Genomic DNA, 17,282 nt, shown 5'->3' on the forward strand with positions numbered 1-17,282 from the left:
CGAGGAGAGGGACCACCGCCGCTCCCAGCCAACCCCCCCACCCCACCCGCACCCCGCCGCCGCCGCCGCCTTCCCCGGGAACGCCCGGGCGCCCCGCCATTGCGCACGCGCCCCTGCCCGCGGAGGGAGGGGGAGGCGCCCGAGCCCAGCCCGGCCGGGGCGGGGAGAGGGGGTGGGGTGGGGAGGGGTGTACCGGCCGTGACGTCACTCACAGGGCGGGGCCGAGGGAGGAGGGAGGGCGGGGAGAGAGGGGTGTGTGTGTCTATGCGCGCGGGCGCGCGCCCGTCCCTGCCTTGCCTTGCCTTGGAATCCGGCGCTCTCGGGGTGGCGTGCGCGCGCGTGTGGCGTGTGTGTGGGGGGAGCGCTCACTGGCTGGCGTCGTGCACGCGCGCGCCCTCCTCCCTCCCTCCGTTCCCTTCCCTCCCTCGCTCGCTCGAGTTCCCCGGCGGGCCGCTCGGTGGGCGGCTCATTGCGCGCCCCAGCCCGCCCCAGCAAGGGAGGCGCATCGCCGGTGCTGATGCTGCTGCAGCCCAGCGCCGCCGCCGCCGCCGCCGCCGCCGCCTCGTAGCGCTGCTCTCCTCCTCCTCCTGCCCGGCGATCGCTCTCGAAGAGGGGGGGAGGATCCGCCGCCCGCCGCCGCCGCCTCTCTTCCGCGCCCCCCTCCTGCCCCCCCCGGCCCCGATCGATCGCTTTGGGCTCCCGCCCAGAACCGGGAGGCATGGAGCTCGGGCGCCCCTTGCCCCGCGCTCGGGCCGACTGATCGCCCGGTCGGGGCGGCAGCAGCAGCAGGAGCAGGAGCAGGAGCGCACCCCAGCCGGGAGGAGCCCGGCGCTTTCCCCTCTGGCTCGCTGGCTGGCTCTTTCTCTGCTTCCGAAGGAGGGATCCAGCCTCCCGTACACGCACATACACACGCACACACGCTCCGCCCGCCAAAGCCCCCGCGATCGGTGGCTGGAGTGAGAAGGGAGAGCCCGGAGAGGAAGGAAGGAAGGAAAGCGGATCGGAGGAGGGAGCGAGCGAGCGCGGGGAGGAAAATAATCGGGATTCTTTTTCACCATCTGCTTTTTTGGGGGTGGTGGTGACGGCGTGAGGGATTCTTCTTCTTTTTTCTTTTTCAAAGCGAAATCTGGCCGCGATCTTGTCGCGCAAGGGGAGTCCGGAGCGGAGCGCTCAGCATCGGGAGATGACTTGTCGCCAGGATCCGGTCTGAGCAACCCCGGAGGAAGAGAAGGAGGAGGAAGAAGAAGACAGGCGAGGAGGAGGAAGAGGAGGAGGAAGAGGAAGGGTGTCTCTTCCTGCACTCCCGCGGCGGGTCTCCGCGCTTCGCTGCTTGGGCTGCTGTGCCCCCGACCCTGCCGCCGCCGCCGCCTTCGGGTATCCGGGAGCCGGGCTGTGGCCTCGCCGGGGACCAGGCGCTGAAGCGGCCAGATCGGAAGGAGCGATTGGCCAAGAGCTGGGACGTCGTCGAGGATCTCCGCTAGCGCGGCTTTTCTCCCGCAGGGGAAACGGGGAGAGCTGGAGGCGCGCGCGCGCGCGCTCGGCCCCCAACTTCGGCCGTGTGATCCCACCGATTCGGATCTATTCTGGTCGATCTCCTCCCGCCCTTTGCTCCCCCCCCACACACACCGGCCGGACGCAAGACACCTTCCTTTCATTTTATATTAATTTTTTTTTTTAGGAAAATAAAAATTTTAACCGGGGGTGGGGGGCGGTCCTTCTCTTGGCGTGGAGCCAATTGATGCTGTGGCCGCCGGCGGCGACGGAGAGGTCTTCGATCCTCGATCCTCACGCTCGACGGGGCGCCGTCCCCCGGAGTCCATCGCCGGCACCCTTTCCTCGGAGCCGCCCCCGGAACTCTTGCGCCTTCGCTCTTTTCGCCCCCCGATGGCCGGGAAAAAGGGCTGGTTCGGGGGCTGGTGGACTACAGGCATTTGCCTGACGGCGCTTTCCCACCTCCCAGGTGAGTGACCGTCGGCACCAGGCACATGCCCCGCGCCTTTCTCTTCTCTTTGCGTGTTCGTGCCCCTCTTGACCCCCCCCCACCCACCCGGAGGTCTTTCCCTCTTCTGGCTGGTCTTCCAACGCCGCCGTGGGGAGCTTGTGGATTGGCGAGGGATCCGGTCCTTTCTCGGGTTTGGCGTCGCGGGAGCTGAGAAAGTTGGTCAACTGGGAAGGAGATTAACCCCCCCCCCGCCGCCGCCGGGGTGGGAAAAAAAAGGAGGGTGGTGTGGGAGGGAGAGCCGAGGGGGGGGAAATCTCCTTATCGGCGCTTCCTTTTAAAAGCAAAACAAAAGGGATGAAATCTGGCTCAAGCCAGTTGAGAGCGATGGCCAGCTTGCCAGGGAGCGGACGACCTGCATGGACTTTAGGCAGGCTCACAGCACCCCCCCCCGTCTTCTTAACGCTTAAGGAGGGCTGCTTGTGAGCCCAGTTAGGGGCACCGCTTGCCAAATCCTGCCCTATAGACTCCGTTCCTACAAAAGATCCCCCCTTCTCTCCCCCCTCCCCTTTTAGCCCTCTGGGGTATCAGCAGGACTCCGGGAGCCGTCCTTTACTCCGGATCGGTCCCTCTTCTCCAGCAGGTGAAGGATCAACCTTACCAAAGAGTAGAAGAGGAGTTTTTAACATAATGATGCCCCCCCCTCTATGGGGTCTGTTCTGATCTGGGCTGGCTTTGGGGTGGGCCGGGGTGGAATGGCTTATCAAGACAAGGGAAGGTTGGTGGATGTGAGAAAGGAGATCTGGGGCGGGGGGCGGGCGGCGGGGAAGGAGATGATGGGAGCAAAGGCTTCCCCGGCAGTAGGATGCTGAAGGTGTTACTGGACAAAGGCAGGTCCGAAGCACCACGGAGCGGGGTTTGGTGCTGTTTCTACTGAATTAACTCCGGAGCCTGGGCACAGGGTTTGCCCGTCATGCACATGGTGCGTGTGTGAGTGTAAGCACGTGTGTGTCTTTCTCTCTCTCTCTCTCTTCCCCCCCTCCCCCAATTCCTCCGCTGTTCCTGCTTCTCTTGCAGGGCTAGGAAGGCACTTGCTTGCTCTGTGGGCTGCTGCAGTGGGAGGGGTCGGCGGCTGGTGATGGGACTCTGCAATGGGCACAGAGAGGGGGGAAATCGGAGGGGGCCGTCCCTGCCAGGCGCTGGAAAGCTGCAGCTGCTTTGGACAGCAGTTGGTTGGGAGTTCCAAGGGAGGCCGAGAGCTGGACGGGATCCAGGGGTCGTAGCCCAATGTCAGCAACATCTGGAGAGGTGGAAAGGGAAGGAGACCTGCCCTCTCGCCAGCCCTTGGGTCAGCTGAACCCTGGGGTCCTTCCTCTGCTTGGGTTTTTGTGTGTGTGTGTTTTTAAAAAAATGCCCAATGAGGCAGCCCTGTCAGGGCTGGCAAGGGCCGTGGTGATGCTGAAGATACAGCAGGGGGCAGCCCGAACCTAGGCCCATGGGACCCAGGCAGGGAAGAGGAGGAGGAGGAGGAGGAGGAGGAGGAGGAGGAGGAGGAGGAGGAAGGGCCCTCTGGGCTGAAGGCTGGATCCGAGCTGGTCCCCAGGGAGGGGGCCCTTCAGAACAGGAGGCAGGAAGGGGATTAGGGAAGCCAGGAGAGGTGAATCAGAGACGTTCTCTTTTGCTTTCTTACCTGGACACAGGTGATCCTGGCAGGTATGACATCACAGGACTCTTGGAAAGCGCTGTGCTGGAGACGGGAACAAAAGTCATTGCTTGGAAGCTCATTCCACGAAGGATTCTGAATGATGATGAAGATGATGATGATGATAGTAGTAGTAGTAGCGGTAGTCGTAGTTCAGGGAGCATTGCTAGTCCCTGCCATTATCTTCAGCTCAGTGGCCCCGAATGTGTCGTGAAAGAGCTTCTTTGAGAGCTGCAGGTCATGAGCTATTGTCCCCGGTGTTTGCGGAGAGAGGAAAGAGAAATCATGCTGTAATATAAAAATCCCAGAACTGGAAGACTGGGAAGGTGTAATGGATTTCATTGGAGGGGGGATGTTGTTTTCCGGCAAGCAGGTGCACGAAAGGAAGGGTTTCTAGGGGGCCCGGAGCCCCAAAGCATAAAACCTGACATTTACTGGACGAAACCCTGGCATGATTTGGACTCTAGGGCCGAGAACCTCAAGCTGTTCAAACACTGGGCTGCTTTCTTTGACAAATATAAAAGGGCTGAAATCTCTTCCAAATATACTTGTTCTTTTCCCCCATTTTTGGGGGGTGGGCTCCAGATGGTGCTAGATAACAACTTCCATTAGCCCCAGCTATGGGATTAATGAGGGGGTGGCAATGATGGGACTTGGAGTCTAGCTAGGTCCTTCCATCTGAAGTAGGCAAATAAATTGCTTAACATCGAGACGTATCATGAAGTACTTCCCCTCTTTTTTGAGTGTGTGTGTGTGTGAGAGAGAGAGAGGAGGGAGAATCCATATTATGCAAGCACACTTTCTGGGAATATTGTGTCTTCTGAGAGCGGAAGGAATGTGGACTCCGAAAGGATTCTTTGTTTTTGCTTTGGAGACGCCAGCTTGTCACCGAAATCTGAGAGCTGACATGTACACGTACTGACGTGCGGCGATGGGTGCCTGGAACCAAAATCTGCCGGGGAGTTGAGATGTGTATGTCGAATCTGGGCGAGCGTCTTTGACATTTTGGCACAGCTGTGCACAGAAATCTGAGAGGGGATTGTTTGCACTTGCCGATGTGGGCCGTAAGAATTCGCTCAGAGCAAAGCCGTCAAGTACATCGTCTATCCTCGTTTAGCCCCCTGTGTGATGCTTACATTGTTTTCTCTCACTCTTAAAAAAGGAAAATCCTTGTGCTGTTGTTCTGTATTTGTGTGTGTGTGTGTGTTTAGTCGTTTAGTCGTGTCCGACTCTTCGTGACCCCATGGACCAGAGCACGCCAGGCCCTCCTGTCTTCTACTGCCTCCCGGAGTTGTGTCAGGTTCATGTTGGTTGCTTTGCAGACACTGTCCAGCCATCTCATCCTCGGTCGTCCCCTTCTCCTCTTGCCATCACACTTTCCCAGCATCAGGGTCTTTTCCAGGGAGTCTTTTCTTCTCATTAGATGGCCAAAGTACTGGAGCCTCAGCTTCAGGATCTGTCCTTCCAGTGAGCACTCAGGGTTGATTTCCTTTAGAACTGATAGGTTTGTTCTCCTTGCAGTCCAGGGGATTCTCAAGAGCCTCCTCCAGCACCACAATTCAAAGGCATCAATTCTTCGGCGGTCTGCTTTCTTTATGGTCCAGCTCTCACTTCCATACATCACGACAGGAAAAACCATAGCTTTGACTATTCGGACTTTTGTTGGCAAGGTGATGTCTCTGCTTTTCAAGATGCTGTCCAGATTTGTCATCGCTTTCCTCCCAAGAAGAAGGCGCCTTTTAATTTCAGGGCTGCTGTCTCCATCTGCAGTGATCATGGAGCCCAGGAAGATAAAATTTGACACTGCCTCCATATCTTCCCCTTCTATTTCCCAGGAGGTGATGGGACCAGTGGCCATGATCTTAGTTTTTTTGATGTTGAGTTTCAGACCGTTTTTTGCACTCTCCTCTTTCACTCTCATTACAAGGTTCTTTAATTCCTCCTCACTTTCTGCCATCAGAGTGGTATCATCTGCATATCGGAGGTTGTTGATATTTCTTCCGGCAATCTTAATTCCGGCGTGGGTTTCTTCCAGTCCAGCCTTCCGCATGATGTATTCTGCATATAAGTTAAATAAGCTGGGGGACAATATACAGCCTTGCCGTACTCCTTTCCCAATTTTGAACCACTCAGTTGTTCCATGACCAGTTCTAACTGTTGCTTCCTGTCCCACATATAGGTTTCTCAGGAGACAGATAAAGTGGTCAGGCACTCCCATTTCTTTAAGAACTTGCCATAGTTTGCTGTGGTCCACACAGTCAAAGGCTTTCGCATAGTCAATGAAGCAGAAGTAGATATTTTTCTGGAACTCTCTGGCTTTCTCCATAATCCAGCGCAAGTTAGCAATTTGGTCTCGAGTTCCTCTGCCTCTTCGGAATCCAGCTTGTACTTCTGGGAGTTCTCGGTCCACATACTGCTGAAGCCTACCTTGTAGGATTTTGAGCATAACCTTGCTAGCATGCGAAATGAGTGCAATTGTACGGTAGTTGGAGCATTCTTTGGCACTGCCTTTCTTTGGGATTGGGATGTAGACTGATCTTTTCCAATCCTCTGGCCACTGTTGAGTTTTCCAAACTTGCTGGCATATTGAATGTAGCACCTTAACAGCATCATCTTTCAAGATTTTAAATAGTTCAACTGGAATGCCATCACCTCCACTGGCCTTGTTGTTAGCCAGGCTTTCTAAGGCCCACTTGACTTCACTCTCCAGGATGTCTGGCTCAAGGTCAGCAACTACATTGTCTGGGTTGTCTGGGATATCCAAATCTTTCTGATATAATTCCTCTGTGTATTCTTGCCACCTCGTCTTGACGTCTTCTGCTTCTGTTAGGTCCCTCCCATTTTTGTCTTTTATCATGTTCATCTTTGCGCAAAATGTTCCTCTAATATGTCCAATTTTCCTGAACAGATCTCTGGTCTTTCCTTTTCTGTTATCTTCCTCTATTTCTTTGCATTGTTCATTTAAGAAGGCCCTCTTGTCTCTCCTTGCTATTCTTTGGAAGTCTGAATTCAGGTTTCTGTAACTTTCCCTATCTCCCTTGCATTTTGCTTCCCTTCTCCTCTCTGCTATTTCTAAGGCCTCGTTGGACAGCCACTTTGCTTTCTTGCATTTCCTTTTCTTTGGGATGGTTTTCGTTGCTGCCTCCTGGACAATGTTACGAGCCTCTATCCAAAGTTCTTCAGGCACTCTGTCCACCAAATCTAGTTCCTTAAATCTGTTCTTTACTTCCACTGTGTATTCATAAGGGATTTGGTTTAGATTATACCTGAGTGGCCCAGTGGTTTTTCCTAATCTCTTCAGTCTAAGCTTGAATTTTGCTATGAGAAGCTGATGATCAGAACCACAGTCAGCTCCAGGTCTTGTTTTTGCTGACTGTATAGAGCTTCTCCATCTTTGGCTGCAGAGAATATAATCAATCTGATTTCGATATTGCCCATCTGGTGATTTCCATGTATAGAGTCGCCTCTTGTGTTGTTGGAAAAGAGTGTTTGTGATGACCAGCTTATTGTATGACAGGACTGTATTTGTACAGTCCTGTCAACGTTGTTTTCTTGTACATAAGCAAAGTGGCAGGCTTGCCCCAGGGAGCTTACCCAGTTTAAATAGTGACATTAGAGAAAGAAGAACAGAGAAGATGGAGAGACAGATGTGGCAACAGAGAATGACTGTGGAAAAGCCATCTCCTTTACCGATCTTTCGGATGTGAATGAGAATGCAGGGATTGTGTTCTGGCTTCGTACCCTTCCACATTACAGCTAAACGAACCATTAATTCTGTTGTGTGTTTCAAAATATGATGGGCACAGCTTTACCAAGTGGTAAACAGCAGCCGTCATACAACCTTTGGGAATTCAGCTCAGATCTGTAGCTACAACCGCATCTGCTCACTGGTGCAATATAATTACCCTTTCCTGTTATTAAATCCCCATTTTTCTAGGTCTAGTGACTCCGATTGAAAAATGTGTCTTTTCCAGATTCTTGGCTACTTCATTTAGTGAAGAATACCCACACCCGCACTTATAGAACCTCCCAGATATCAAGAAAAAACATTATTAGCAGATTTATTTCATTTGTATCCTGCAGCAGTGAATTCCATCGGTTAACGAAGCACACGCTGGCTTGAATCCTGTTGTGCTGTTACGCAAAAAGGGCAACTTCTAAAAGTGAACTGGAGCAAGTTAAGGAGTCTCCGTAGGCATTGTCTCTTGCACGCTAAGTCTTGAGTATGCAACAGATAGTGTCAGTAGGAGGTTCGTAGCTTATGCCAATTTACTGCGAAAAGTTGAGCTTTTTGCTTAACTGTGCAACAGAATTTTGGGCACTAAGTGTGGTGTGTGAGAACCTGACATTGAGAGGGAAAAAAAGAGAGGAGAATGTTTAGAGTGAATGCTTCTCTCTCTCTCTCTCTCCCTCTCTCTCTCATGCACACACGCATGCACATCTCTGTGTATATATGTTTTCCCCAGTTCAAACGCACTTTTACCCTCATCCCTTCCCTGTCCCAGTGTCCTGCATTCAAGCTGCTATGGAATCAACAGGCGGTTTTATAGCTTTTCCTCTGCATCTCCTCCAACACCCTTAAAACACATCACTTCAATGCGGATACATATCTTTTTATTACCCTGTCTGCTTCTCTTATTTGTCTGCTTCCCCTTCTTTCAATATTTGCTTTCTTCGTAGGGAAAGATAGAGAGCATTTATTGTAAAAAAAGCGATAAGCAAAATAACCATATCCCACCAATTTGCCTTTAATGCAGTCTGCTCCAAAAGCCCATAACGGATGGCAGACTTGCTATTGTCTGTGATGCAACTGGGTTTCCAGCTAAGCAATAGCCGGTTTGGGTGGTTTGGGATGGGAAGGCACCTCTTAGGCTCAGAAGTATTTTGGGGGAGGGAAGCCGGAAGCCGCTCAAGCCTTGCTGGACTTAATTGCTTTTAAAGGGAGGAGCAGTGCTGTTATTTACTTCTCATGGAAATGGGTGCAAGGAGAGAGTGCAGTGTGGGGGTCGGTCTAAATTTGTGTGGTTGAGACAGGATAGGGTCTGTATCTCACATGGTGTTTCCATGTCCCCATTTCCGACTCATGGTGACCCTTTTTAGGTTTTTCTAGGTAGAGAATATACAAAAGTGGTTTACTATTCCTTTCTTCTGGGACTGTGCCGCTGGCCCAAGGCCACCCAGGCTGGCTTTTCTCCCAGGGGGCACAGCAAGGAATCAAACTCCCAACCACTGGCTCCTTAACCAGATGCCTAAACCATTGAGCTGTCCAGCAAGCTTCTCCATCTCTCCAGACTGGTCCTGAAATGAGCACTGGTGGTATATTAGGGACAGAGACATAAGTTTCCAAAACTCAGAAGTGAAGGGTGCTGAAAGGGCCTGTGTTATACCACTGCAGCATCCTAAATACGCCAAGCTTCCTTAGAATTTGGAAGCTGAGCCAGGGTCAGGCCTGGTCAGTACTTGAATGGGAAACTACAGAAGAACCAGCTGTGATCACCAGGCAGGGCAAGGTGAGACTCCCAACTTGAACCTTTGGGAAATTGTGGACCATCAGAATGGACACTGCTTGACTCCCTATGTTTCACACAATGTGCTGTGGCCAGGTGTGTGTCCGCTAGAGAGATCTGCCCTCTCTTCTTTCTCCTGACCTGTGCTTTTGAATGCCATTGCATCCTTAGCCATCAATGGCCTTGTGATCCCCCAAAATACCCACCAACCTCTCAGATGTGTTTGCAGACCTAGAAATCAGAGTCGATAGCTGCGCTTAGCAATCCTGGAAACCAAGAAGATGGGTGGGTCTTCAAAGGGTGATATAGATGAGCTAATGAGAAATGGGCATTATGCTGTATTTGGATAATGTGCTTGTGTGCTGCTGTGTACCTTAAAACGTGTGCCACATGAAGGGACCTTTTGTCTCGCGTCGATCCCAAACCTAGTTTTGAAGGAGCGAGTTTGTTTAAGAATTGGCATTGAACTTCCCCATCCGCTGAAGTGCATTACAGCCCACAAACCAGTCTATAAAATGCTTTAAATCATCAAAAAGATACCATTTAAATGTATCCACCTGAGCAGAAATCAGAAAAATCAAAGGAGATAAAAAAGAAGAAGAAATGGTCAAAGAGTCAGTATTATGCTCACTACACAGTGGAGCAATCTGGAGCTGTAAGGGGACAGAAGGCTGGAAACTGCCCTTCAGAATAACATAGTTTAACCAGGCACCAACAGCCAACTTATTTCATGTGTCTCCTTGGCGTATCTGGGCAGTGTGTTCCACCAGCTGGCTGCCCTAAGGTTTAGGAAATGACCTTTTCAATAACACCTAGACTTCCCCAGCTAGCACAGCCATGGGAATTATAGTATCCAAACAACAGGTAACTTTTCTGAGTTCTTGGTTGAACCTCTTCTCCTACCCCACCCCTACCCCCCAAAGGAAGAAAGAATTGGAGATGGCCTTGGGGCGGGAGGGACCCCTTGGGTGTGCCTTTCTGGGTTGCACCCAAAGGACCGCTTCCGGACTGGGACCTTCCCCTTTCCAGCTGGCGCTTCTCCCTGTAAACAATTGTTTCTTTGCTATGATGAAGCCCGGGCATAGGATGTGCTGAGTCAGGACAATGGGGCTGCCAGTGTTGTATCAGCATGTCTGCTCGCCCAACCAGTTCTGATGCAAGAGTCAGTCTAGGTTCTTGAGGCAACGAGTTCAAGTTTCGAGTTCTGCTGAGAACTGGCAAAGTTGGGGGGGGAGAGAGACATCCTCTCCTTCTTCCTGTGCTCTGCCTCATCCTCCCCATTGGTCGAGACCAGTGAAATTAGAGGGCCTTGCAAGACCGTGGTTGTTAATAGTGCTGCAAAATGGCAGAAGGAGATGGCACCTCTGCTAAGCCTTAGGTGATAAATCTCAGGAAACACCCTTCTTTTAAATCCGAGGACAAACGACAAGTAATTATAAAGAAGTGGTTAATTTCTTGGGAGAGAGAGAGAGAGATGAAAGAAATATGGGGCTCAGCCCAGTCTGGAAGCCACGGCTCCTAATTTTCAGTCTAGGAAGTGACTTTATTTACTCATAGATGTGGGGCCAGTATTCTTGCAGGCATGGGGACTCAGCCTTTGCTATTATTACTTTCTGTGTTCTGGAGACAAGTGGAGGGAGCCAGAGCAGACCCCATCCTGATCTTGGATTAAACCTTGATGACAGTGATCTGGAGGTCACATTGTGCCAAAGATGATTATGATGATGAGGTGTGTTCCTGAAAGCTTTCAGTGCTTGAGCTTTTTAGCCGGATGATGCGTATTCATGCAGTGCCGGTACTGGATTGTTGACAGAGCACTGCAAACCCAAGGCAGTTCCCTGCCCCAAGGAGGTTACAGTCTCAGTGTTAACAGAGGAGGAACACGGTTATTCTATGAATGGGCTGCTTTGGGAGGTGCTGGGCTCTCCGTAAGTGGAGCTGTTTCAAGCAGAAGCCATTGCTCTACGTCACACTCTTTGCTTAAGTATAGTAGGAGCAACCATGAGACTCAACAAGTTTGGCCATTCTTTCACAAAAATGTGATGTACTTCCTGCTAGAGCAATGCTTTCCACCCTTGGGTCCCCAGATGTTCTTGGACTAAAACTCCCAGAGGCCTTCACCACTAGCTGTGCTGGCCAGGATTTCTGGGAGTTGAAGTCCAAGAACATCTGGGGACACAAGGTTGGGAAGCACAGATATAGAACTACGGTTCTCACCCTTGGGTCTCCAGATGTTCTTGGACTACAACTCCCAGAAGCCTTCACTGCTAGCTGTGCTAGCCAGGATTTCTGGGCGTTGTAGTCCAAGAACATCTGGGGACCCAACGTTGGGAACTGCTGGCTAGAGCAAAGTCCCTGAATCCTGCAGAAGGCATTGAGTTGCATGGTGGATAGGAGGATAAATGGATTTTGAAAGGGTAGAAAGTCTGGATGAAAGAGACATGCCTGTTTTTGTCACTGGTGTATCCACTAGGAAAACAACAACAACAACACAATTCAGTCCCATGGTTTATGATGGATCATTGAATCTGTGTAGCAATGGTTGCTTTGGAACCCATCGAGCCAGCCTTAGCTAGGCCTGGGTGGGAACAAAGTTTGGGGTGAGTTGCGTTGGCTTCTTGGAACTGGGTGTAAGCTTCAGTGCCCCACGTCTCAGTTGGCAGAGTTGTTGCTCTGAACGAACCAGCCAGGAGGTGAGTTGGGGACAACTCTGATGAGCAACTAGTGAAGAATGAGAATTTAGTTTTGCTCCAACCTTCCCTGGCCTCTAAATGTGTTAAGCCACCAAGCGCTGGCCTTAGCATTAGAATGGTTGTGATGGCTGCTCAGACAGCAAAGGCTTGGAAGGTGGGAAGCCATAACACACCAGTTTTGGAGAAATTAGCATGCCGTGCTGTCTGCTCCTCTGCCCTTGAGCTTTGCCTGTTGACGGCAAGTGTATTGTTAAGCTCATCCTGGTGGGCAACCGGTTCCTTTGCTCCGAGAGACCCAAATGCCTTGGCCTGACTATAGGGGCTGCATTTTTCCATCATCACTAGCCCTAACAACTACCAGTCCCTAGTGTTTGGATGGCTGGGGGTGATGGGTGTTGTAGTGCAATATCTCTGGAGGGCATCTTTTGGGAAGGCCTGCTGTACTGGCATGTATGAATGCACATGGAGGTGTGCAGGGATGTCATATCCTGCATGCTTTGAGAACATGCAGGTTGAAACCCAGAAGCTAGACCCATTGAATCAGTGGGGGAATTGGGTGGTTCCAAAATGTCTCCTGATTCAGTGGGCCTACTGGGTTTGTGACTTATTGCTGGATTTCAGCCCTTATATACTTAGGTGACTGCCCTTGGAGTAGAACCCTACTGTGGTTCCCACACCATGAGTGCAACAGCTCTTCCGTTTTGAAGAGACATCATCCTAGCTGAGCACCACAGAGGATGCAGCAACCTGTTCCCCACACCTGCAAGATCTGAGCAAGGGCGAGGAAGAGTCAGATTTTTCACTCGGTGACCCAAATATGTCTCTTAGATCTTGATCAAAAACCCACGTTATCGAGGCTCCTTGAGGAAAGTGCGTAATCCATGTCTTTCCTAAATAATCACACGCTGAATGTCAAGGAGTCTTGTAGGCACCAGGTGGTATGCAGCGCACGGAGAGGAGACGGAGAGGGGTGGAGGGGCGAGATGACGGCGGTGGGGAGAGTGATGGGACATGGAGTTGGATGTTCATGGAACACCCTTGGATGACCGAGAACCTCAGGAATCAGAGTGTTGTTGACCTCGAGAAGGTTAAGAAGCTCCATTCTGGGTCTCATCCTCCCTTGCTAGTGCCAGAACTGGCTTCGTTGTTATTTTTTAATTATTTTGTCTGCCATTCATCAGCTCTGAAGGCTCCTGCAGGCAACTTCTTGCACCCCAGCTGAGTCAGAAGAAGAACTGGAAGAGCTTGATCTAAAATGACCTGCTTTCCCAGGCCTGATCTAGCCTGTGGCACCTCGCCTAGTTCTGTCTGCATCCTTTTCTCTCTCTCTCTCTCTCATCCTCTCTTTCCTCCTCGCTGCCATGATTAACCGGGGCTGTGCAATGCCAGAGAGAACACCCCGTGGGGTGCGGCACACAAACCTAGCTAGTGAGAACAGATAAGCAGGGCAGGTTTTGCAAAAGCCTGCCGGGAGGGAATAGACACTGGCTGTGCTTCAATGAAACAGCTGTAGCCTGGAGTGAGGAGAGGTTCAGCGCGACAGGGTTGCTGTGTCATCAAGAAGTTTGACCTGGATGGGTGCGGCGCTGTGGGTGGGTTCCGTCTAGGTGGGGAAGGACAGTGGTGAGGAGAAAATGGGTTTAGGGACAAGCAAGAGGGTTCAGGAAGCAAGCCAAAGAGAAGGCTCAAATGCCTAAGAATGGCTCCTTCGTAAATTTTGTAGGGTTAGGAGCCATTAAGGTTTTTGCCTAAAGCAAATTGGGAAGAAGCCACCGGTCTTCTTCCTTGGGCGAAATCTTTGGGGAACGTCGAGCGAAGCCAAAAAGATTCCAGTAAAACTTGCGAAATGGCTCACAGAAGCTTTGGACATCCTTATCTGGCAGACATCGTCAAGATGACTAACTCTGTCTCCTCTGTCTCAAAAGAACATTAAAAGGTCTATCTGATCCAGCGCTCTGTTCCCACAGAGGCCTACCCGCGAGGCTCCACCTTCCACCCCATCTTCTCCAGCAAACGATACGTAGAGATCCCCTGCGTCTTGAACCTGCAGGAGGTTCGTTGCTGTCCAGACTAGGAACCACAGATGGTCCTAACCTCTATGAATTAATTTCATTCCCTTGCAAGGCCATCCAAGCAGCCTTCACTACATCTCGTGGCAGGGAGTTCCACAGTCCAATGATGTGCTATGAGTTAGCACTATGAGGAGGACAGGAGATTCCCTTTTCTGGCCAAACTCTGTATGGCCTGCACTGATTCCCCTAACCTGATGCTCTTCAGATATTTTAAGTTTGAAGTTCCTTTGGCCCCACCACCACCATGGTGAATGATCAGAAATGTTCAGAGTTTTAATTCTAACCATCTGGATTCTAACCAAGTCTTTCCCACCTTTACCTACATTTGTTAGTGAGGTGACCTGGAGTCTGTGTCTTCCATTCTGTTAGAAGGAAGAAGCTTTGTTATGGTGGATATTTTATTTACTCATATTTAACTTTGCATCGTACTCTTCTACCTCAATGGTCTCCAGAGCTGTCCAGAACCATAGGTACAACTGGAAATTACAACATCAAAGACAGTTTTAATATGTTTCAGATCAATATAAATTAAAACGAAGATCATAGCATCCACAGCTCTCAGTGTACAGATATTACCTGCCTGATCCATGTGCCTGTATCTTTCATAATGGACCTCTGAGATCATCACTCAGATGTGTGGCAGACCTTGACAGGCATTTCCAGGTTGTGGAAATGTTAATCTTTTAATATTGTCTTTCCTTACTTTGTTCATTGACAAGGCGTAACTGACACCAGAAGCTTACAGGGTAGGGAAACCGTGGCAGAGTTTTGCCATGGTTTCTGCTGGATGACTTCTCCAGCGAGGACAAGCCAGAAACCCAAGACCCCAACACCGGGAAGAACTGTAAGGTCCCACGGGCGGCCAGAAACGTAGACCCCCAACTGATGGTGGCTATGTGGTTGAGTTGGAAGAGGAGACAGAATCCTCCACCCCAGCCATAGGGACCATGTAGGCTGAAGGCACAAAGAGAGAAATAAGCTCTTCGGTGTACTGCTTGGCTGCCGAGGAAGGCTCCTCAAGAGAAAATGTCTGCTCAGAAACCAGTGGTCTTCTTGAGGAAAAGATCCCTCCTCCCAGGGAGACCAGCAGGCCAAACCCAGCCATTGAGTTCCTTCCATAGCTGGCCAGTACTTACTGCTGAGCGTTGAGTTGGGCTGCTATAGCCCAGCTCTACAAATCTTCAGTTTGAGACTATGAGTTACTGGAGGCAGCATCTCTCTTGGTTCCTGCTGTTGTATCTTGTGTACCAGGACCCTTGTGGTTGATTCCTGGACCATGTGTGACCTTTGGAGTGGGATGATTCTTTTTGGTCCTTGGTGGGTCCTGGGCTGTTTTGATTTTTTTTCAGACTGTTGACCTGCCTCCTCATTGAGGCTCTGCTTACCTGGTCTCCCACCCACTCCCACATTGGTTTGATTCTGATTTGGGGGCTTCCCTGGCCACAACTAGCTCTGTGGACCACAACGACACCTATGAGTCCCGGACAGGTATTACTTTTGAGACAGAGATCACAGTGTCAGCTTCTGAATTGTTTATGATACTTCCTTAGGCATACGGGTTGGCATCTACTGTTTGCTTACTCTCCAGGCTATGGCCCCTCCATCCGGACTCCAAGTTATCTGGTGGCTTGTTCTGCGCGCGCCCAACACCTGGCATCAACGGTTTCCAATGTTTGTTTATGGGGCTGTGTGCGCTTTCGTGTATATGTGTGCGGACGTCTCCTTGTTACACCTGTCTGCCACTCTGCACAAGGCAAAACAAGATCCATTAGTGCGAGGGGGAATGGAGGAAACACAGCAAGAGATGAGCTACTTTCTAATTAACTAAGAGGGGAGGGAAAACTGCCTAATTACTCCACCACATTAGTTGAGATTTGCAGAGTTTAGGGAAGTGGCTGTTCCATTCTGCCACCAAGGCTGGGGCGCCATCCATGGGGATTTGTCTGTGAGGAAACAACAGCACCCACCTTCTGTTTCCCTAAAGTCCAAAGTGCAGGTAGTTGGCAAAGAGCTACTTCACAAGTTGCCTTTTGTCTTCCAGGTGCATGCCAAATTTTTTCTTTTTTCTTTTTTTTAAAGGACGTACTTAAGAATGCATGAATAGGACAAAAGTGGTTCGGTTCATCAAAGAGTTTTGTGTCTTGAGACCCATGCACCTTGATTGGCTAGGACTTTGTTCATTGCACATGCCTTACTTGACAAGAACAAAGGGTCTTGAGGCACCCTGAAGTCTTATAACTGTCTTATTTGGCATAAAGCTCAATTTGGCCCACTTTTTCCGAAGCAGCTTGGTCCGTGGAAGCTTTTGGCAGATAAAGCTTGCCAGTTTCAAAGTTGTCAGAAGACTCTTTTTGATTTTTTTGTGTGCAACAGATTACCACGGTTATATTCCCTCGGAGATGTTGTGTTAGGTGACAAATCCAGATTAGTGGTTGTCTGTTGTGCGTCAGGCCTCAGCAGCGCTTGGAAACGTGCGGGCGCTAATGCGCTCACGTTAAAGCGTTACAACAAATTCAGGATGTTTAGCAAATCTTAGAATAATCAGTTACACTGGTTGTTATTGACATGTTAATTTAAAATCATCAAACGCCAATTAGAATCGCCAAAACCAGACCAAAATAAGCCCAATCCCTAAGCTAGCACACAACAAATTGAATTAAATTGAAATGCCAATTGCTTTATTCCATAGCTATATGTTATTTACGTTTAACGATTAAAACAACTGTTGTTGTTGTTGTTGTTGTTTTTACATTTCTGTTACACATTTTAATGAATTAGGGATAACAGATTAATTTTAAACAAATTATTTCCAAGCTCTGGGCCTCTGCCGTAGGTGCTGGGATGCAGGAGAACTGTTCGCCAAGCTGCTTGGGACGAAAGCCCCATGCATAGCCTAAAAACGGGAGGAGCGAGGGCTGACAGGTAGTCCAGTTTAAAGGGGGCAGGAGAGTCTTGTCCGCACAAGACCAGTTGCAAAAACTAAAGGAAGAGATCTGTAGCTGGGGTCACCTGTAAGGTGAGCCTCTGGCCTCTGCCGACAGAATGTTCAAAGAGGCAGGTACTGCAACCTAGATCAGTGGCCCCCAACCTTGGGTTTCCAGATGTTCTTAGACTACAATGACCAGAAGCCTTCACCATCACCTCTGCTGGACAGGATTTCTGGGAACTGAAGTCCAAGAACATCTGGAAGCCCAAGGTTGGGGGCCACTGACCTAGATGACACTATCTCAACATGTCGCTCATCCTGTTGGGCCTGTGACTTGACTGAGGCTCCACCACCACCACCACCAAATAACTCGGAATTAACTCCTGACTCTGGACCCACCCATCCCTCCCTTTTTTCTGGGAGTGGAAAAGCTTGTTTTTAAT

The 17,282-nt window shown here is 50.5% G+C and overlaps 1 protein-coding gene across 8 annotated transcripts in view; it reads left to right on the plus strand.

Moving 5' to 3' along the window:
• Positions 1–435: 435 nt before the first annotated feature.
• The window catches only part of NECTIN1 (nectin cell adhesion molecule 1), a 161,025-nt gene continuing 144,178 nt past the window's right edge, over positions 436–17,282 (plus strand). For 4 of the 8 annotated variants that reach the window (XM_072979261.2, XM_072979260.2, XM_072979258.2 and 1 more), the window contains exon 1: positions 436–1,960. In XM_072979261.2, coding sequence (XP_072835362.2) covers positions 1,885–1,960 — 76 coding nt within the window. In that variant the 5' untranslated portion in view covers positions 436–1,884. The remainder of the gene's footprint in view (positions 1,961–17,282) is intronic. The other 4 variants (XM_078379724.1, XM_072979259.2, XM_020792738.3 and 1 more) reach the window with 3 other exon arrangements.

This window comes from Pogona vitticeps, chromosome 8 (genome assembly GCF_051106095.1).
Source record: "Pogona vitticeps strain Pit_001003342236 chromosome 8, PviZW2.1, whole genome shotgun sequence".
Lineage (NCBI taxonomy): Eukaryota > Metazoa > Chordata > Lepidosauria > Squamata > Agamidae > Pogona > Pogona vitticeps.